At 39.1% G+C, this 23464-nt stretch overlaps 1 protein-coding gene across 4 annotated transcripts in view; it reads left to right on the top strand.

Moving 5' to 3' along the window:
* The window catches only part of ldb2a (LIM domain binding 2a), a 100252-nt gene that overhangs the window by 62576 nt on the left and 14212 nt on the right, over window positions 1-23464 (top strand). For all 4 annotated transcript variants that reach the window (XM_069670442.1, XM_069670441.1, XM_069670440.1 and 1 more), the window contains exons 3-5: window positions 286-458; window positions 11312-11434; window positions 19867-19950. In XM_069670442.1, the coding sequence (XP_069526543.1) occupies window positions 286-458; window positions 11312-11434; window positions 19867-19950 (380 nt within the window). The remainder of the gene's footprint in view (window positions 1-285; window positions 459-11311; window positions 11435-19866; window positions 19951-23464) is intronic.

The raw sequence follows: 23464 nt of genomic DNA, 5'->3' as shown, positions 1-23464 counted from the left end.
ATCAGTTTCTGCGTCCTCCGAGGAGATTTAGACAGCCAATAAAATGTTTATCCTGATTAATGAATCTACAGCAGATGTCCTTATCAAGCAGTTCATTTGCTATTAAGCTCCCGTATCAAATAAACTATCATCTTTTTTTTCCTTTTTGGATTGTGTACTATTTTTTTTTTTATTACCTTGAATTTTTTTATTTTGGTTTTAACATCTAGTATATGACATCATATCTGTCCCACATTAATGTTCATTATATTCAGCAGCTCTGCCCTCTCTTTTGTCTCCCCGCAGCGATCGGCCGGACGTTGATCCCCCGTTATTTCAGCACGGTGTTCGAGGGAGGGGTCAGCGAGCTCCACTACATCCTAAAACACTCCAAGGAGTCCTTCCACAACTCCTGCATCACCCTGGACTGTGATCAGTGCACCATGGTCACCCAGCACGGGAAGCCAATGTTTACAAAGGTAACGCTTGACCCCTGAGCGTCTCCCACCATGAATAATTGATCACAAGCTATGATAATGGAGCAAGCGAGGTGTTTAACTGGTTAAAGATCAAATCCATTCACACCCTTTGATTCGTTTTTCCTCCCTGTTTCATTTTGTCACTGTTATCAAGTCATAGCAGGTGGAAGTAGGCAAATGTACAGGGAGGTTTTTATGTATTTTCTGCAGAAATTGTGATAATTATAATGATTATTTTTTATCTGCTAAGTTTATTTATATTTTATTTGTCTTTTATTTGTGAGGGAACATTTAGTTAACAGAAAGGAATAATTAAAGTCGTATTTTCATATTTTGAGTCTGTAAATTAAATGCATTTTAAGATACCACCAATTGATTTGGTCCCTATTCTATCATGATCATTGCCACAGAAGAAAAGTCAGTAATTCTGTCCTTTAGATTCCCAAAAAATCGTGTAGAGTGAGTTTAGGTGTTTGTGCTTTTATTCAGTTTGTGGAGGGGTTGTCTACGTACTTATGGACTGTCAAGTTGCTCTTTTGGGGACTAAGAACATGGATGAACAAACACATTTGGACTTCATGTAGTGTTTAATGTCTGATAAGGACAAATGCAGAATTTTTAAAGTCTATCAAAATACATAACTCAGATGTGAACATTGAAATTAGTTTATTTTTATTTTTATGTTATTGGTTTATTCTCAGGGACAATGCACATGAATCAATATCACTGTAACAGTGCCAGTGTTAGCCAAAAGGCTCATTTTCAACTGCTGCCCCTCTGATGTAAAGTTGACCATTAAAACAACAAATAAAACACTCAGCATATGAAAAACAGAACAGGAAAAGGCAAAACTTGAACAACTAAACAGGCTAAAAAAAACTTGGCACAATAATGCAGCATCATGTAAAGTAGGACATATAAGCAACAATATACACAAGACAATATTAAGCAGACAATCAGCACAAGCAGTTAAAACATGACACATAAAATCACATTACATTACAGAAGACAAGTTTCAGTGGTGATCATTACTTCTGATCATACTGGCAGTTAGGGCTGTGTTTTTCTCAATCGTCTCTATCGTGATGTCACAGAACCATGCAGCTGGTTTGTGGATGCTTTACGTCCTAATCCTTGCAGCCCAGTCCAGAACAGGACTCAGGCTCAGCCCAAGCAAAAACAGAAACTCTGTACTTTTTATTTGTGAAATATTTAATTTACACACAATTATCTAAAAATAGGTGTTACTATGTGGTTATTTCATATGGACTAATTATTTGTTAAATGCCCAGCCCCACTGGCAGGTAACTTAAATGTTTAATGCTATAATTTGATTGTGGATTTACATGTGCAGGGACTTTTGCTGAATCATATCTATCTAGCCTACTTTAAGACAGTGAATGTCACATGCTGTTAAAAAAAAAAAGAAATAAAAGGGATTTGTTCACAGCTAGTATGGAGAGGGGGTGATTCTAGCAAGCTAAACCTGGTTAGAAGTTCATACAGGCACCTCACTTTTGTTTAAGTATACACTTGAATACTGGTTAACCTATCCTTAATATAACATTATACAAAAATGGCTAAAACCAGTTATTTTCACTGTTATTGCATATTGAAATCTAGTATTGAAATGCACCCTACCTCCAATACCAAACTATCTGCACAAACCAGTATGTGGAGTTTAGAATTGATGCAGGTAAATGTCACACACAGTCATATTTACCCTCTCTACTTATCAGCATTTTGGCTGAAATCCACTGGCATTTCTCATGTTAGAGACGTCGACAGATTCTTAAGCCCCTCGGGTACTCCAAAGGCAATGCTAGGGGGACATGAATAAGATCTTTGAAGAGAGTGGTGCAGTTTGCAGTGTAAGTGAGGCACAGACAGAAGAAGCAAGAAATAGCAGAGGAAACACAAATTGCACAGGTGAGATAATCCAAATCTGACACCGAGGTCTTCTGAAAGCACTAAAGCTGAGCTCATCTGCTTTTGTCTTTGGGGAGCGAATCCCCCCGTGAGCCCGAGTGAATATCTGCTTCACCACTGTCTGATCCAGATGGCTAGCTGACTCTTAGCGGTCTTCTGCTGACTGTCTAAATGAATCTGAGGCCAGATACCTTGTCAGCGCCGAGCAGGCGAGCTAAAGGGATTCCATGTTCCCTGTACCATGAACCCTGAGCTGCAGCGCCGGACCGGATTGTTCTGACATTAAACAGCTATACGCCCTCTTGTTTTCAGGACTTGACAGTATGCACTCACTCTTGTGCGTGTGTGCAAGCGTGTGTGTGTGTGAAGTGTGCACAGTCTGAAATTAACTTTTTGGCTGACCTGCCACAGGCTCCGAGGCTGAGTAGAAAAAACATCACTGCAGAAGAAAATCTCCATTTTGGCAAGAAATTCTGACTGTTGTTGAGATCTAAAATGTTATTTTCTGAAAACAAATGAACAAAATGTGAAAACGAGATATTAGTTCACTTGTTTACTATACATATTAACTAATCAGATTCCTTCATATGCTTTAAATGGGAATGGGTTAGTTGCCTACGTGCGACGTTTTCCCAGTAGCATCCTTGTTGCTGCTCAGGTTTTATATGAAACTATATATCAATTTTCTAATAATGGTAAAGTTAATGGTGTGTTTCTGATTTCATTTATCCTTTGATGTAAATTTGGCTCGATATTTGTGTGAGTAAACAGGATCTGCACAAAGAAGTTTAAGGCTTATAAATGCAAACTTTTAACATTTAAAAATATGCTCACATTTTCATGTAAACATACACCCACCCTTTTTGAATGTAACCTCACATTTATATTCAACATTTACCTGTCATTATTTACACATGAAAAAGTTTCGAGCAGTGTCGTGCAGGACCTTTTATGCAGCACACCAAAGTCAAATGTTGCCAACGTTTTGCATGTGACAGGTGTTTACCTCAGTTACACTGTCTGTGTGTGTGTGTGTGTGTGTGTGTGTGTGTGTGTCTGTGTATGTTAGTGTATGTTTACACACATGACTGCACACGTGTGGGTTTGTGTCAGCGGGGGTTCAGGAGGTCACACCGCATTTTCTGTACATTTGGAGGGGAGATGATTTTGTATTCATGCGGTGGTTCGTGGGGGTGAGGGTCGGATGTGCGTGCGTGCGTGTGTGTGTGTTGTTTGTGGGGGGCTTCTTTGTGTTATGATATCAGTAAATGAGTAAAAAAACCTCCACAATAACACACACAGGAAGTCTTTTTATGTTGCTCTTGTTTGTTTTTTGTAAACAAGGCTTCCCGAAAGGAACAAAAAAAACCCCCTAATATATTACGAGTGTCCGATATTAACCGTACATAACAGAAACAGAACGGCCCAGGCCCGGTCAACAAAAAGCTAAATTTGATGCTCGCAGCACTGCTCTCTTTTCATCTTCCCCTAAATTGGATGAGAAGAATTAATTCATTAGAAAAAAAAAAAGAATTCCAATAACTGAGCGTGTTCTCCCTGAGCTCCCAGCAGCCTCAGCAGCGAGCCTGCAGCTCTGGAGGCCCGAATCTCAATCAGCTCTGCCTCGCCTCGCTTTCCTCAACCCCCCCTCCACCATCCTCCCCCTTCTCCTCCTCCTCCTCATCGCCCCCCCCCACCCCCCACCCCTCCTCCTCCTCTCTCATCCCCCTGCCTGACTCGCTCGCTCGCTCATTCTCCCCTCGCTCTCTCATCCACCCTCGTCTTCTCAACCCCCCCAACCTGCACCCTCAACACACACACACACACACATGCGCGCGCACACACACACACACACACAAGCGCACGCACACACACAGACACACGCATCCTTCATCCCTAGAGAAATCATCCCCAGCTCCCAACTCGCTCTCTTGCTCTCCCACTCTCTCTCTCTGCCTGTATCTGTCTCTTTCTTTGCTCGTCTCTCTCTCTCTCTCTCTCTATCTCGCTCGCTCTCTCTCTGTCTCTCTCTCTCTTTCAAAATTTCTAATTCAGATTTGGTTTATTATTGGCATGGCCATGTTGAATAACACTGATTTATTATCTTATTTTTTTGCAGTTTCAGACATCGTTCCTGTCAGAAATAACAACTCTGTAGTCACCCAGTTAATTGTTGAGATCTTGGGAGTAAAAACAAGTCATGCAGGTTAAGAAACACAAGCAGAAACATAATATAACTAGTTTATTTGACGTTAGGAGAAGAAGGACAGCTCATAATAAAAAACAACATAAAGGTCAAGGGTAAAACAATAAAGCCCAAGACTAATTTCCATTGTAGTTGTTGATGTAAACGGCAATGAGGCAGGAATACAGGTGACGGGGAGACATCATACAACCAACAAAACAAAAACACACAGTTAGTACCTCTCATTAATATATTCTCTTAAAGGCAAACATACAGCATATTAATAAAGTCCACATTTTAACCAGGATGGTGAGCTTACACTTCTAGGTTGCCATTGTGTAAGCCGTGCTATGAAATTAGTACTTGCCAGTGGCAAAATGCAGGGTTGATGTTGGCTGTGGCAGCTTGATATTTCATGAAACCTGCCAAGGTGGTAGATTGGCTTTTCTTTTATTGATAACTATGTTTTTAATAAAGCATTTGTAAAGTTAAGACTAGTCCGGGATTAAGGTTACATTAAATATTTCATATTTCTGTTTTAGTTACCACTGACTCTGTCTTCCTCACGGTTCTACATAGATTTTAAAAGCGACAAAAACAACTTTAGAGGCCAGTGGAAACATTCATTAAACTGCTACAGTGTTAGATGACAAAAAAAAGCCATGAAATAATTTGACTTTCCTTTTTGAGCCAAATAAATTTGTATGGGAAAAACAAGGAAAACTGATAAACTATTGCCAAAACTGTTATCATCATAGTGCACAAGCTTGTGGAACAATGACTGCTTTTCTTGCCATAGTTGTTTCCCATGCAAAACAGGAAAATTCCCAATAGTTTAGGTGCACAAACTTTTACTTTATAACATATCAGTAGGTTTAGATACATGGTCCCTAAACCTTTGCAGAACTGGGAACCCCTTCTTAGAGATTTTTCAACATGTATCATCTCTCGCTGTGTGCCAGAAAACATCAAGCAGTACTAAAGAAATTGGCAAACATAATCTGTCATATCACCATATCGTCTTAACTGTGGCTTAACTGCATATTTTAAAATGGTGTTAATTGCTTATTCCATTTTGATGTATGTGAAAGCTAAATATAGAATAGCAGTTAATGATGATGGGACCAGAAACATAAAAAGTGTACTATAAAAAATAGAAATAGTTTTTCAGTCCAAGGCTTCCTTGGCCGATGCTCAAGGCACTGACTTTGGGAGTCACTGGTGGATAATTTATCCAAACTGTGGCCGTGTTTACAATGTGTTTGATTGCAGTGATATCATCTTGTTCCCAGATTGAAGCAAGATAACGGATTGCTTAAACTATGAGCATAAGCACAAGTTGTAATAAACCAAACTATCCTTTAGGCATCGTTTTGCCAAAGCAGGTTTTCAGCTAAAAATATAGCAATATATACAATATACTATAATAAAGGAATACAAATACAAATCATCATATATAAGATTTAGTCTGATGTTGTGATTATGACGAGAACCATAGAAGAAGAAGGATGAAAGAATATTCAGCACAGATTCATGTGTTTGTGTGCTTTCTCTCTCCTCGTTGTCACTGCTCATCTCCTGTCTAACGAGTGGGTGGGGCTCACACGGTGCTGAGTGCGGGTGGTGCGTCCCAGGTGCTGGTGAACAATGTGTGCAGGTTCACAGGGCAGCAAGGTGTTGACAAGGTGACACGGGGTGCCAATTTGACCAGAAGCCCCCCAACCTCCCAGCCGGCCCCGCTATCCCAGCACCTCCTTTCACTACCCAGCAGGCTTTGCTGTCCCTGACCAGTGTGAGTTAACTCCAAGGGCACGGCCCTTGTTAGCGGTGCCCAGTTGGGGGCTTTCTGCATGCTGGGAGGCGAGCATAGAGCAAGAGGAGAGTTTGTGACACGGTGATCTCAGCTCAAGTGAATTTAATTCCCTGAGTGGATTTTTTTTTGTTGCGAAATTGACTTGTGGATGTGTTGTCAGCTCCATGTGTTTTTCTGAGCTCTGTTGGATTTTAGTCGGTAGTTTCTGCAAATTTCAGGCCTGTTCAAGATGTCGTTATCATACTTTTGTTACAATACTCGATTATTTCAACGTTGCAGCAATTGAAGGTTTTTTAGTTTCAGTACTTTTTAAAATATGTCTAGTCAACTTTTTTTGCAGTGTACGTAAAACGTCAAAGTGATTCAATAATGCGTCTTAACATGGCAGTCAACAGATGAGCTGAAGGTTTTAATTCAATTATAACCACATGTACAGCATTCGTGACTCCTGCAGGTGAATATAAATAGGATCAAAGTTACCTGTGATCAGCCATAGCAACAACATGCTGACGTTTCTTTTAATGCTGTAGAATTTGTGTCGCCTTTTTCAATGTGTGTTGTGACAGGCATTGATCTTTATACTGAATGTATTCTGTTTGCGTTTTGATACATTACTGCCTGTCTGTGTAACTCAGATGTTCCTGTGAATTGACCCCTTTTTGATAAGATGTTACAGCCTATAAAAAGCTGCTTTTAACTCGTTTAAGTTTCTTATAAAGGTCTATGACTGTAAGGTGGCTGCTTTTACTGAACATTTTGCACAGACTGTGTGCAGGAGTCCCCTTCTGTTTTGTTTGATTTAATTTGCCTATGCACAAGTCTGAAAGTGGTGCATTCGATTATGAATCCTTCTTTTTATTTTAGATTAAGTTTAGACAGCAGAGACAGTCAGGAAACATGTGGGGAAGAGAGAGAAGGAACGACTCGACCCAAATTTCCCCTCGGGGGTTAATAAAGTATTTCTGATTCTGATTCTGACTCATAATAAGATGCTGCAAAGGTGCAAGAAACACTGCAGTTACTATATTTTGCATGCATCCTCCACTGAGACACCCCTTTTTTTACTCTTCATAAATTTTAAATACAACTTGCAGCACACAATCTCTACATTTTTATCCTAAAAAATGGATTAAATATATTAAAGCTTTTACATTGGGTCTACTGTTGTTAGTTTATTGTCATGTGGAGGGCATTCATCCAGTAACATCCTGCAGCCACATGCATCTAAAAGAATTTGCATTAGCTAAGACTCTGACGATCATTTACATTGATTAATTCATCAAACAATAATGGTGTGTTTATTAATTGTCAGACAGAGAAGAAAAAGTCAAACAAAAAAACAGCCAAGAACCTAAAAAATATACCTTTCATATAAATCTGAGAGAAAGTAAGAAAATATTTACATTTGAAAAGTTGCAAAATTGTTTGTCAAACTGTTTCAGAATAAATTCTTGCTGATCAACTCATCGATTAATAGACTAGTCATCAAAGCAATGTAATATGATGTAGTTATTAGTACATTTAACTTAAGAAGCTGTATGCTATAACCTTAATAGTGTCAAACTCTTATCTATATACTAACAGATACAGAAGGTCGTGTTCAGTTACAGTATTATAAAGCATGTAATCAGCTTGTTGCTATAATCGATCATATTTGTCAACTTGGGTCCCATTAATATTCACCAGCAGCAGTGCTGAATGCTCATAATAATCGATTTAATGACCTTCAGCTCCTCTGTTGTTAATTGATTGTCATGTTTGGGGTACAGTATTGAATAGCGTCTCAGCAGCAGGACGCTGTTATTCTTTGGTGCTCTTTGGAGCCGGAGATCCCCTGATCTCGGCCCCGTTGTGTGGAAGATTTATGACCCTGCTCTTAAATCAATGGGGACTCTCTCTCTCTCTCTCTCTCTCTCTCTGCGAGGGGCTGGGCCATTTAATGGAGCACTTTTTAATTCAAGGGGGATTTTCCTCCTTTTTGTTTTCATAAGGGAACACTATTTAGCTAAAACAAAATTGGTTACAGCCATTGTGAGAAAAATTACATTTTAACCAATTCTCTCTCAGTATGGAGAAATAAATAGCTTTGTATGGTTGAATCCACACTGGAATCTGTGGGAAGGGACCGCCTTGGATGCATGTGTGGTTAACATATCTCTGCACCAGTGCAACTGTTCCTGCATGTTTGTTGCACCTGGCAGTGAAACTAGTTCTGATTTGACTGGTTTTCCAATTTGCTGATCGGTTAAAGAGCTGTTGGAGAGAAATAATAGGAATATTGGAAGCAGTGCTAAATATAGAGTTGGCACTTTGGAAAAGGAAATCAATAGAGCAGCGTTGTTTCACTGTAGGCTAAAGCACCTGGAAAGCATGAAAAGACGCCAGCTCACTATTAAACACAATTTAAGTTATTTCACTGCTGCTGGGTGAGAAACAGAAATCTACAAAAAGTGCACTTTCAGGAACGATGTAAAGAATTACTTATTCCCTCATACATGCCTAAGTATTCAGCCTTTTAATAGGTTTCAGCAGCCCAGAGGGCATGAAGCTCATCCTCTCACATAATGACCATGATGCATTTCATTTCAAAGGAGGAAAAGAAAAACACCAAAGTCGTGGTTGTTTTTTCACCTTTCAATAGCAATTTGAGTACGAGTGGATTAATTACAACATTCCTTCTTATAATTCAGCGTGGACTGAGACCCCGGGGGTCAAGTGATGACAATTTTACACTCATACTAAAATATTATGCATGCATATGTTTATAATACACACATTTCTTGTGTTTAATCTTCAGTTCACTTTCTTTTGCAAAATAATCAATTTACTTAGTTTTAAGGCGTTTTCAGTAATGACTTAAGAGAAACAGTCCAGTGCTCAGCTTTGTGACAGCACATTTTTCAGAAACAATCCAGTGGGTTTCAATGGTTTATCTAGCTTAAGAAGAAGTGTAAGGGCTTTCTTTACCCAGAGAGGAGCATGAAGACCTTCAGTTTGTCTTGAAAATTAAAACTCACCTCATCTGGAGATGCATGACTTTCACTCGACGCTGATGATTTACACCCACAGTTTAAAACCTTGGAAAGGTGTTGTTGTGAATTTCAAGCTGTTACACGTGATATTGCTCCCTTCCTTTAACAGTAACTCCGAGGTCAGCTGCAGGACAAGCTGCTGTTGGAATTACACTATATTTAAAAAATAAATAAATATATCAACACCGTTTTCATTGTCCATTAAACACGAAGGATTATTCCCAAACATTGCTTTAGTCTAATCCACACTTATCTAGCTCAGACAAGCCCATTATCCGACTGACAGATCCCTGATGTGTTGGCATGTAAAAAAAAAACTCTGTATCAGCACTGAATTGTGTCTGTCGTTAAATGGAAGTGTTAAATTCCACAGTGCTTTATATCTACTTTAAGAGCAAATACATTTAGAACCCAAAGTTACTCGTTCAGTATCCAACAACAGACTTTATCGACCCCAGCAGCAGAGACACGGACCGACAGATGAACAAAAACCATAAACATCATCATTATCATCCCTTTGACTGTACATAAGTTAATTATGCAAATGTTTTGGGTAAAGAAAATTGGAATTTTAGCTGCAAAACTTTTGCAGCCATGTGTGTAGTTGAAGTATAAGCTTCAAAGGTAAATACAATACAATATATACTATAATTAAATGGCTCAATTTGTGCAGTAAAGGCATGCTTCCCGGTACGGTTTGGGTGTTTTGTTGAAAAGCTGCTAATCGATACTGTTGATGTCCATAAAAAAAGTAATACATCTACTGACTTTAAAAAGTTGTTTCCCTTCTCTATTTGATCCAACTGGGAATTTTTAATAGTAAGTGTCACTTTTTCCCCCCAAAGAGGCTCTACTATTTCTCTATTTACTTATTATAATGTCAGTTAGTTGAATTGCACTGTAAAGGCTCCGTCACACAAATGACGTGAGTGAGAATATTTTTCAGTATCCAGATTTGCAGTAAAGTCAGGAGAGAAGCAGCTCTGCATTCAGGCGTTTTTATGTTGAGCAGTCTAGCTTCTATTTATTTGTTGGAGTTAGCGGAGGAGCACGTGACCAGCCGGGGTAGGTGGGTGGGTGGGAAGTGGGGATTGAGGGTGAGGAGGGGGGGAGGGTTATGCTGGTTGTGGGGAGGGGGGGGGCAGAGGGGTTGCAGTATGGCCGCTAGCCTCTTTCTTGCTGATCCTCAGGAGACCATCTGCGCTGGGGGCATTGATTAGAGTGTGTCTGGTGGGATTACATCTTTGCCGTTGCCATGCCAACTAATCAGCTGATTTTTTTTCCCCTTCCCTCTGTCTGTCTCTCTCTCTCCTCTCTCTTGCTGGTTGTCACAGCAACGAAATACGGGAGAAGCGCGAGGGCCCCGGCAAGCGCTGAATTCAGCTAAAGGGGCGAAAAAATTTTTTTTTCTCCCTCCGCTGTTTCTCTCTCCGTCTTCCTCGCTCTCTCTCTCTCTCTCTCTCTCTCTCTCTCTCTCTCTCTCTCTCTGTCTCTCTCTCTCTCTCCTCCTAATTGGCAACTCTCTCTGACCTGAAGTTCTTTTGTCTCTGGTGTAAACACACCCCTCTCCAGATTACATTTATTTTCACATTTTAGAAATAGCTGGATGGTTCGAGAGGCCCAAGGACAGATGCTCTGAATGAGGGAAGCGAGCAGAGTAAATATTGGGAGCATAATAGCTCGCTCCATGCTACAAAATCCTTGAACAAATTCCAAGTCGGAGACGAATACCTTCCAGTGTTTTTTATCAAAATCACGCCTGGCCTATAAACACTGATTTCTGTTTTGTCTGCATCCAAATCAGCTGACGCCTGCCTGCCTGCCCGTTACAGATTACTCAAATAGATATCAGGCTGAGGAGTAAAGTAACACTAACTCTGTGATCTTTGTCCAGGTCTGTACAGAGGGACGTTTGATACTGGAGTTCGCCTTTGATGATCTGATGAGGATCAAGACGTGGCACTTTACTATCCGGCAGTACCGAGAGCTCATCCCCCGCAGCATCCTGGCCATGCACGTGAGTGTGACATCATTAACACGCGACTTAAAAAACAACCCAAAAACAGATCTGCCTGTTTGAGGTGTCACTTTTTGATTCCTAACGAGGGTCTCTGACTCTGCCAAGACACTTTTTAGGAGCTATTCATGAGCATATGAAATTTAAACGCCAACAAAGCAGTTTGGAGGGATTTTTGCAAACCAATTTATTTGCAGACATCAAAGGCCAGCGAGGATAAAAAAAAGGCCCTTGTCTGAAAAAGGAGAGAGAGAAAAAAAACAAGGTCGAATGAATAATCTGCTTAATTCCACTAAGTGTAACACACATTTAGTCACTGGAGCTGTGGAGAGAAGCTGGAGCCTGCAGAAGGTCTTCTATTTTCAACTGGTGTCGAGCTGAAACTGTAGGAAAAAAGGAGCTATAACACTATTTTTCACTTCCATCTTAAACAAATGCACACCTGCATTATATCCTCCCTTCATGAAAATAATAGAAACACCTGTCAGTAGAGCACTATACAGTTCAACAGCAGCACAAACGTAAGCAAGTTCATCGACACCTAGTTTTATCAAAAGCTGAACATTATAACCTTTTTGAACCTTTTTGAATTCATAGGATTTATTGCAGAATGTTTGAATGAGACTGGGAATTTAAGCAACAGTGAACTGTTTAAACAAAAAGGAAAACATTTGGTCTAAGGCTGTAGAGTGGTATATTTATATGTTTCAAGGGCACAAGGGTTAAAAAACTCTCTTAAGCTCCTTTCCAACATGCACCTCTTCATATTATTGTGATAACAATTTCACATGTCGGTCTCTGCAATCTAAAGAGGTCGGAGCTGCTGACATTTCCTCAACACTCTACACAGCAGAAGTCTGATTTGAATGCTGTTAGAATAACGTAAAGAGGAGAGCAGCCAAAGGTTAGACACACAAAGAGAAATTCTGCAAATTAATTGCGTCTTGTTTGCTTGATTCAGATTGCTGTAAAAGCTTCAACAGGAATCATTTTATATGTTCAAAGATAGGGATGCACGATATTGGTTTTCTTTGCCGATATGCCAATATTTTCCAACCCTTACCCATATATTAGGCACGTTTTTGTCCACCTAATCGCAGAGAACATCAAGCCTTCCCTGTAGTGGAAGTGATATCATGCCTTCTCCTGTTGTAGTGGCCCACTGGCAGATGCAGAAATAACATAATACAGTGCTTTTTGAAATGTGCAATATTAGAAAAGCACTTAAACTTAAGTTATGTACAAAATGCCATATTTAAATATGTAACATTTTCCTTCAAATAAAATTGTAATATTCAAACAACTTGGTCAAGCTTGGATGATGCTCTCCCTGAGACAATCGTGACAACTGCCACAACAAGGGCAGATTTTACCTACTGCACAGAAAAAATACATAGAGTAAAATCAACCTTGCTGTCCGTTTCGGAAACTTTGAAAAACTGCCATACCGCAGACATCTTGCATCCTTCTTCACGCTTGAGGGAAGAGGCGTGGTGCAGGGAGTGCGCGCACACTCGTGCAGAGTTAATCATCGAGCATATAGGCATAATTAAAGCGTTGTTTTATTGGTGGAAAATAACAGCAGAAAAATGACATATCTGCCGATGCCAATATGTCATTTTCAAGCAATAATCTGTAGATACCGATAACGTGCGGATAAAATCGTGCATCCTAGTCAAAGATAATAAAATCAGTTTAATAACAAGGGACTATTTTGTATCAGCCAACTTGGCTTAATCTTCACTTTCCTTCGCAGTGCCAAAAGGACAGAAGAAGTTTTCTGCCTCCAGATATTTGTAATTTTTAACTTAGAATAAACCAACAAAATGCTTTACATTCAGTTTATGAGCAAAAAGAAATTCACAACTTAACTTTGTTCAACTAGGAGCAGGTTACTCAACTTATCAGGAGTTTCTCTAGAAGAGAAGTTGGGCTGTGCGTCCGTCGTGCCCACAGTTGTCATTAATCAGAGCTAAAATACATCAGTGCTGCAGCCTGTGAGACAACAGAAAGCATTTCTTTCTTCATTTATATAATTAAACATTTCAACTCACAGATTTTTTACAGCAGCGATGACGCCTCCTCTCATGTACACGGTGAGAGGTATTGTGCCAGCTCATTGCTTTTCCATAAATGTCCTGTCATGTTTGAATAAAGCTGCAGGAAACATTAATATAAAAGTCACCTACATCTGAATGTCTAAAGCCGCTACTTTAACAGACAGCCAGAGTAGTTATGAATTCTGACATTAATGAGGAAATGGCAAAAAGAACATTTATGGTGCTCTTACATGAGTTTCTCTTTTGTACAATGACACACAGGTAATACACATGCAGCTGCGTGATTAATAAAACCAGATCCATTGCCAGGATTTTCTGTTTACCCCCATGGACCTAAAGGTGTGTAAGAGGCAGCGTTGCCGGTGTAGCCAGCTTCTCTTTCGGCCAAATCTTCATATGAATTTCACTCACCGATAAATTGGCCCCGCAGGGCATTCACGCTAATTCCTGGAGAGTGGGATATTGTGGGGTATTGTGGGTCCTGCACATATCTTATGTGAGTTCAGTCTTTTGATCGCAGCCCGGACTAATGAAAGCAGATACGGACACATGGGAGTCAGAGGAAGGAAAGTTGAAACTGCACATACCAGTTCAGATGTAACTACTGTGGAGCACCCAGTTTTTGATGAAAGCTAGAGTACTGCTGAATTTTTCTTTTTATAGTCATGAGGAAATGTGTGTTCAAAAGTTTGTTTTATCTAATTGATATTTGCTTTTACTGATTGATACTTCAGATGTGTGTCCAGTGAAGAATCAAAAAATAAGTCTTACTGAGCTTTAAAAATAGAACAACAAAATAGTGTAAGCACCTAAAAGTCTAAGTTTAGAAGCATTTCCTGGATTAAATGTAATGTGTTTGCTCTTATATCCGGAAAAATGTAGACATAAAAGTCACAGAAAAACCCAAATCGACTCCTTTTATCAAATTAAAATGCCTTTATTGTCACTGCCTGGTCCTGTTAGACCATAACACAAACTGATGAAGGCTTACTGCAGAAACGTGTAAGAGATTGTTTACAGGTTGACTATGAACATATGTGACAACAGAAGCATTTTAATTGCTTAAAAACGCAGTACCTTCTTCAGTTTCTTGTGATTTTTACAGGGTACGTACCTACTTACCTTAACAAAAGTAACTCATGTTAAAGCTCCTTTGAGGAACTTTCATTTTGTGTTGATTTTGGCGCCCCCTGTGGACAAAGCCGTACCTTTCATCTCTTTGCTGATTTTTGTCCGTACATGCTTAACAAAAAATCTCCGCTTTCTTTAGCAGTCATATGTATCGCTCACTTAATTTCTGCCCTGGAAAATGTAAACAAAGTCGGTGTGCAATTATTCTCTTTGTCTGACACCTTGCCCCTCCAGCAGTTTCAGGCATTAAAAATAACTATATAGAAACAATCAATCTTGTCGCTGATGGTCTGGTTTGCTTTTGAAGGTCATATAGAGTAATCTGAATTAATTTCAGTCTGTTTCATAACCAGTGAAAAACTCTGCTTTAACTGAATTAAAAATATACCTAAAGTGAAAACTACTGAGAAAGGTAAGATGAACACAAATTACTACTTATGATAAAGACAAGGGCCGAGTAGGTGTTTGTTGTAAGAAAATCAGTGCACTGAATATAGTATGGGATAAATTGGCCTAACAGTTTAAGTAGCTTTAAGAGAAGATTACACACAACGTAGAGTGTGTAATCCCTCCTCCCATGGCGGCTTTAGATTTAAACATTGTTTATGACTAAAAAAGCACTTTTTCAATTGAGAACGTTTTCAGAGATTTCAAAATAAAAGCTCGTATTCGAGGTATCCAGGTCCTAAAGCACGGCTGAGTGACTGTGTTTGTTCACATCTCCTTATGTACATCCAGTTCAGTGTCATAACAAAAGTAATTACAACTGTCAATACAGTGTTGTTAAAATGTGAAAAACCATCACAGCTGAATGATGCATGCTGAAGATCTGCAGTTCCTGTTACACCCACTAGATGCTGACTTCAGAAACTTAACTAAGTCAGGAGCTACCTCCCTGTCTTTACTCTTATCTTGATGATGGTTTTAACGGTGCGTGTTCCATTACAAAAGGACTAAGTAAAATAAGTTGGAAGTTCAACTTCATGACTCCACTTCCTTTGTTTTGTTACTCAAAGATGGCAGCCATCACTAAACGTTCATGATGTCCCTTAAAAACCAGTTGTTTCTTCGTAGCGTAAATGTACTCACTTTACAGCACAGCAGAACAGTGACTTACAGTGTTCGAGGGGTATAAACGATAAAAAATGCACGCAGATAAAACACTGTTGAAGCTGTGCATCATCTCAGGTGACTTGTGGTGGTTTGTTTCCCCTCCCAAACATCTGCTACACTCCCCTCCCTCCCTCCCACACATACAATATTCATCATACAACATAAGGTAGAGCATTAGTGTACAATTCAAACATTTACAAACGGTTACAAATATTGTGACATGGCAAAGATACAACAGCTGTTAATCACTTTAACAGCAGCAGTCATAATGACTTCTGGAGTATCAAAACAGGAAGTGTTTGTTGTTTACACAAATAGCCTCTGTGATTGTTACATATGTCATTATTGTATTATGATTATTGATGCATTAATGTGGAGGCAGCATCTTACTGTTAAGCTGGAGCTACTTTTAATCACACTCTGTATGGTTGAGTAGTTAAATCCACTGCAATTGGTCATAATTTATACTATATACATATTTATTGTATTTTAAATATGACAACTACAGCTGTTAAATTTACCACTTTAATATAGTGAAGTTGTAGTATGCAGTGTCATGAATAGCATCTTCAATGGTATAAAAGGTACCTCAAAATTGATTCTCTGAGAGGAAAAAATCTGTCAATTTCTTTTTCTTTACTAGGGTGACTCATTGTAAAAAATTAGGTTATTAACTATTTTGGTTTCATGACCCACTGTCATGTTTTCTGTTCTGGTTGGAACCTTAACCTACCTTTGGTACCTTCATTTTTTCCTTTAACTTGAATTTGTGTATTGATAATTTGTTATGGATCATTTCTTTAACATTCTATTTGCTTGTGTTATGTTTACTTAGCCAGGAGGCTGATGTTGGTGATTTATTGATTCGTTTATTAGTTTACTTATTGTGATCACACATGTTGCTGCAAACATGCAGCCACTTAAGCTGGCCAGCCCCTGTTCACAAACTGATGAAGGTCGAGTACCGAAACGTTGCAAGCAAGTTGGACAGTGTGCAGGACTTTACTTCCAAGTTAAGTTAATATAGGGATTAGGAAAGTTTATCGTTATATAACATGTAAAACATGAAAGGTAACAAAATGATGATGCTAATTTATTTTCAGATTAATATTTTATGCATTGCAGCAACTCTACTTTCAATATCACCGAAAGGAGAAATATTAAAGACATTGACATCACACTTCACTCAAAGGCGGCGGTATTCACGCCTCTTTGCGCCATTTTGATCTGTGATTAAGCTCCATATTTAATTTCTAAGGATAGACTGGTGTACAGAAGAATTATTTAGTCTAACCTTATTAAACGTGGAGCTCTTTGTCTCGTCTTAAAGATAACAATTTAAATTAACTGTTCAGAAATGGGTTGTTATCAGAGACACCATTTTTCAGGACAATCAGCAAACATTCTTACAGAGTGAAATAGTAACACGACAAGTAAAAACTATTGAAAACACGAAACACATAGATGCTCTATGTGTTTCGTGTTTTGACATGCAGTACAGAGGCAAGCATTTTAGCACAAACATAAATGACACATTTAAGTACTGTGAGAAAAGACAGCACAAAGTAAAACACCATTAAATATTATAAAAAATAAATATATGTACAAGTTTAAAGTGAGAGCAGTAAGGATAGGAACCACACTGTAAAGATAAACAATGAACCGTAGATGTCTTCGATGTTTAATCTTATTATTTGTCCCACTCTTACATTGAGTTTTTGTGAATTTGTTCTCCATTGTTTGTCTGTTTTTGGCCTCCTGAACTGAGTCTCTGTGTCGTCCCTGCACCATATGTGCCACTATTTACTTGTCTTGCTCCGCAAATTGTTGAAACATCGCTGCACCAGGGCTGCCAAGACGAATTCCTGTACTGTACGTTTAGACTAATTCTACCTGATGAGTAAAGTAGTTTGGATTCTGACGGCCTGCCAATAATAAGCACACTAATTCAATTCTCCCGTCACTCACATCGGTCTGCTGACGGTACAGAAGAACTCCCTCGCTCCCCTCTTCACTTTCTCCACACCGAGATGCGACTGGAGATAGAATTATGCATTTTTCATGAGGCGGTGAATGCAAGTGTGCTCACTGCTCCTCCTCAGTCTGAGCCGTGTTTTTGCTCTGTCAATACCTACAGCTTTTTTTATGATTTGACTGCTTATTCCTGGAGCGGCAAACAAGCTTAGTGAATAATCATGAGTCTTCATGACATTTTTTTCAATCAGTTAGTACCCTGTAATTGCTATTTTTCTTTGTGCTTTGTTCTTATTTAAAATGTATTATAAACTTCTACAGATACTGCATAATCACAGAGTTTCCAATCAATTTATTTAGTGCAGTTTTTTAAAGATACTGGTCAGTTCATCTTCTTTGGTCACATTAACGGGGCCATATCTTTTGAATGGACATTCTCATATTTCTCATGGGTTTCACATGTTTGGGTGTTAAACTGCATAATTCTGTTTTTCCAGAATGACATGTTTAAAAAGGTCGCCTCTGAAACGGGCCGTTCAGAACAGCTGCAGGGTTTTACATAGAACCCTGCTTCTGCTGAAATCGACCAATCGTCACCGCTCACCGTCATTCACCTCAGGCTGCCTTCTCGCACTAGCTTGTAGTCGAGTCGTTCTGGCTCATACATATAAGGCTGAATAACCGATCCTAGAGCAGCCATTTTTTCTACAACTTTGGAGTGACAGTGCAGTGCGGCCGCTCCCCCACGTGGGATCGCAAACGTGGGGGAGGGGCTACGCGGTCACTCCAAATACTGCCAATCGTGGCTAAGATCTAACCTTTGAATGGCAAAAGGGCTTGTTCAATGAAACAAACTTTACCAACGCGATTCAAAAACACATTAGGATAACAGAAAACTGATTTCATAGCTAAAATATGTCCTCTTTAGAGTCGAGTTGAAATGAAAAATGTCATTTTAATTCTTTTAAATCACATCCCTGGTAATATTGTGCATCTATTCGACAATATAGGCCAAAAAAAATACAGAAAATCAATTTCTTCGTATTCTTATATCAAAATCGGATCATTTTCTCTTCTTGTAAAAAAAAAAAAAAAAAAAAAATCCCGTGTGCTTACGTAGGCTAGAACCAACCAATTTCAACCAATCAATCTGCAACATTTAGCCGCAGGGCACCAAGAACGCTCGGTCAGTTAGCTAGCTACTGCGCTGTGGAGAACGTCTGTCTACGCCCACTTCTCAACGATCAAATCAAACCCTCTAATGATATGTCCCGCCTGCACGTCCTGTTTCACTCGGAAATACGTCACGATACGGAAGCTAGATACGATCGAAATGCCGTTTCAGCTCGACTTTAAGCTGTAGCTACTTGACAAAAGAGCAATCCAGAAAAGCGATATTAGATATTAATGGTACAATTACTTTTTGAGAAAATTTAATGATTTCACTGTACATAATATTATGCATTAATTCTCTCTATAATTAGTTAACATGACCCTTAAAGGATGTTAGATTAGGTATAATCATTGTCAAAGAGGAGACATTTGCCTTGGGATATCTAAGTATTGCCCTTTTCTGTTATAACACTTGCACAGTATAATTCAATACCTTATAGATAGGCAAATAAATATGGTTAATAATCTTTAAATGTTATGACATTGTAGGTATACTATTGCAACACTTAGTTGGTAACAACCTCAAATTTCTGTCCACTTTTAAAAACTTTACACTATTATACTAATTACCCCTGCTACCAAGCGCCTGTTTGCACACACAGAGCAACATCATCAAACCCAGTACAGATATGAAATTGAAAATATATGGAAATTGAAATGGAATGACAAAGTAATATCAATTAATTAGCCCACAGTTTGACATTAGTGTGAAACGAAGGGCTTGAAATACTTCCATTCAGCGTCGTGGCACAACTGCAATAACAATGTTAAGTAGTTGCATTTATGACTGGAGGGTGTGAACGTGTTGATTGTGCACATCTGATGAATGCCAATTAGCCTAATTGCCTGTAGATAATTAGTTTATTTGTCGTCAGTTAAACGCAAACATAACAAGTTATAGATGTGCAATAATATTTATCTATACATGTAAAGTTTATGTATAAATGTGTTGCTCATTTATGTCTCTGCTGCTGGCTGCAGGCACAAGACCCTCAGGTGCTGGAACAACTGTCCAAAAACATCACTCGCATGGGTTTGACCAACTTCACCCTCAACTACCTCAGGGTAAGGACTCTCTCTGTGTGCTTGTGTGTCTGTGTGTGTGTGTGTGTGTGTGATTGTGTGACAATGTCTATGACTGTCATTCTGCGTTTCTGTTTTGTTCTCTCACACTTTATTGCACACAGAGGAACAATTCTTGTCCATTTTTAAATTATATAATTCATGTTACTCATATTTTCCAGCTAAATCTCTTGTACTGATGTGTCTAGACAGCATAAAGATGTTTTTATTATGTTGAATATTCATGAGCTGTCATATTTAATATGGTTCTTCTGCATTTTTACATTTACAGGTATAGTCAGACTTTGAATGGTGAAGTTTCTTTTCCTAGTTATGCTTCTCAACTTTCTTGCATTCAGTCTTTAGTGAAGCTGAGGTCATATCGTGACTGTAAATGCAACTGTTTTTCTCTTCTTTCCTTAGAATTGAAGCCTTATGCTGTTATTTATGTGCTGAACACGTTTTATGACTCTCGGGCGTTTGAAACCTGAGTGTATAATTTCATGGCATCAAAACAAAAAAATAAGCACTTATTCCTTCTTTACTCTCTGCATATACATGTTTTTCTACCTGACCGCAGCAATATAATTTAGGGAAATAGGAAGTATAAGCCGGCTGAATACATTAGTGATTATTTCACAGGGTTTTGTTTGTGTTTCCCGACGCCACAGTTGACTGACAGCTACGATTTCCAAATGGGAGAACAAGAGCGAGCGGGAGAGAGAAGAATTAATTGGATACAGAAAATTAGCATAACATTAATGAACGCTCCCTGTTGAGACTCATAATTGTGAAATGGCGCGCGAATCAGGGAACGGCACCTCCGCTGCTTATAATAACTGAGTGAAGAAAGACACACAGAGGGGGAGAGAGAGGGAGCAGGGTGCATGTTTTTGTTTTCCTATGACAATGATTTTCCACACAGAAAGCAACTGTAAAGCTAGTGAAAGAGAAAATTCAAGTATGTGTAATTAAAAGATTTTAGCTTCTGCTTACGCTTTTATTTTGGTGATTCAGATGATCATTGCTTTATAAACAAAACAATGAAACAGCGATCACACTGTTTGTTTTCTGTTTGCTGACAACATTGCTTTTATGGAGGAGGTGAAGTTGTTTGTGCTCTAAATATTACCAGGTTTGCTTTTGAAGCACAGTTTAGTTGTTGAAATGACTCTAAACTTGAATTATTTCACAGAAATCCTTGTGCGCTGCTAAATCAGGAATTGGCCGACTCTCCCAGGGCACAATGTGGTTTTATTTTAAATGCTACAGAAAATATTCATCTTAACGAGGGACTTAACCTCGTTCTGGGGTTTTCTTTCAGTTCAATAGCAATGAAAACATCGTAAACTACATATATTATCCCACTGATTCAAAAGTAATGATATTAAGTTTATTGAATATGCATTTAAAGCATGTGGAATTAATCAGATTGTGAGTTTAAAGAGCACCAAGTGGACAGAAGTAAGAATTAAAGGCTTAGATGCAGATGTTTCATTGTTTCATTTATTGTGTTTTGGAGATCTTTTCTCCTTTTGACCCTTAATGTGAAGCAAATGTGATTTTCCTTTAAAAGACTGTTCTGTTTTTACACTTTTTTACATCTAAATATATTAGACTATACAAAGCAAAGATTGCAAAAAAGTCTTTAAAAAAATATATATATATTAATGTCTTAATTTTCTTATTTCCTGGACTACAAAAACCTGAGTACCAGGTTGGAAACCCCAGCTATCACTGTTATTCATCATGTCACACACTTTGCAAACAATATTTTCCCCCACTGTTATCCAAGGATGTCGATACAAAAACACCCTCTCCTCACATTAAACAGGCATTAATGTGTCTCTGGAAAAGTCCTTTCCCAGCGTTTATCAGTCCTTCCAAAAGAGAGTGACGTTTCCTGGCTAAGGGGGTTACAACCGGCCTTTCTCTTACTCTCACACACACACACACACACACACACACACACTTTTTTTTTATTTTTTTTCATTTGGAGTATTTAAGCCTTTCCATGTATTGGAGCTGCTGGCTTCCTACTATTCAGCCTGAAAATAGCCCTTGTTTTCAGGCTGAGAGCCAGGGCTTGTTGGCTGAGCTATGGAGGGATATTACTGTGTCAGGAGGGAACTATCAGAGGAGAACAAGGGATTAGTCTGCCACAGGGATGTTCACTTTACCTCGAGCCGCATGGCATCGAAACACAGGGAATAGCAGCAGACATTACTGTGTTTATGTAGGGTAATTTGGCGTAAGCAGCAGAGTCTACAGTTGTTAGAAACACTAGTTTTTCCCAGCCCAGGACTGGTGAACATCACGGGTTTGATTATCCACCATGCTGAAACATTTCTGCAAAGATTCCCCATGTTGTTGGTTGTTTTGTTTGAAACTCTCCAAACACATAGAACTGAAGATATTTAATGTAAATAACACACGATGTCCTTCAAAGTTTTTACCCCTTCTTGTCTTTTTACGCCCATGTTGCAGTTCAGTTCAGCTGAAGACAGGACGAGCCGCTTGATTAGAATTGACATGAGAAATCTAAGGATGGTGGGAAGATGAAGGTCAGATGAGATTATTTGAGCATGAACTGAATGATTAACAGTCTCCATTCTCCCACTAACGACTGTCAAAGTGCCCTTGAGCAAGTTGGTAAACCCGCACCCACTTTCACTTCAGTAATGTTTGACCTTACATCGCACTCTGATTGGGAAACAACGTTGACTGCTTGCCCGGTCAGGCTGTGTTTGATCATCCCTTAAACATTTCGTCATGTTGGTCTTTGTCCATTAAAGAAAGTTGACAGCATCTGTGGTTTTATCAAATCCCCCAAAACGACGTATGATTTATGTGTGCTTTTCAGCACCCTGGTGGTTTAAGGAGTTATACGTCTTTTCTTTCCGGATCAAGTCGTGTGCGGTTGTTTTAGAGCCTCAGTGGTGGATAGATTCATAAACCAAGTAGTCATTTCTTTGTCTAGTCCTAACTCAAGTCCTTCTGTCCCTTTGAGCTGTGATATGCAAGTGTCTTACACAGACAGGAACAACAAAGATAAAGGTCTGCTGCGCTTTGGTTAAAAAACAATTCTTATTTTTTGTCATACAACAGGAAGTGCCTCAGAAATCATGTTATGGATTGGACAACCTTTCAAAGCCAGAGAAAAGTCCGGTAGAAAATCCAGTCAGAGGAAAAAGACGGGCAGGTTGCCTGGAGTTTGATCCCCGTGCTCTCCTGTGATTGGTTCAGCAGAAAGACAGCCTCATAACTAACCAATCACTGTCCTCTGACTGCACCGACAGGCATTTGGATGGTTGCAGTTATTAAAGAAGGAGGTCTGACCAGCTTGTAATGTTATCCAGATGCTATCTGGATAAGCTAAGCCTAATGTATTTAAGATGACAGGCTGACCCCTGGTTCCTCTCACTGCAGCTCACCAGAGATTTACAGTTTTCTGCAGACTGAATATTGTACTTTAAGTCTTTTAACTGCAGAATATTGTTGGAGTGCAGTGTGGGAA

Source organism: Semicossyphus pulcher, unplaced genomic scaffold (genome assembly GCF_022749685.1).
Source record: "Semicossyphus pulcher isolate SPU_LCO1_2020_fin unplaced genomic scaffold, fSemPul1.0.p SCAF_2, whole genome shotgun sequence".
Taxonomy (NCBI): domain Eukaryota; kingdom Metazoa; phylum Chordata; class Actinopteri; order Labriformes; family Labridae; genus Semicossyphus; species Semicossyphus pulcher.
Note: the sequence above shows the minus strand (reverse complement) of the source record. Positions and strands in the feature narration are given on the sequence as shown.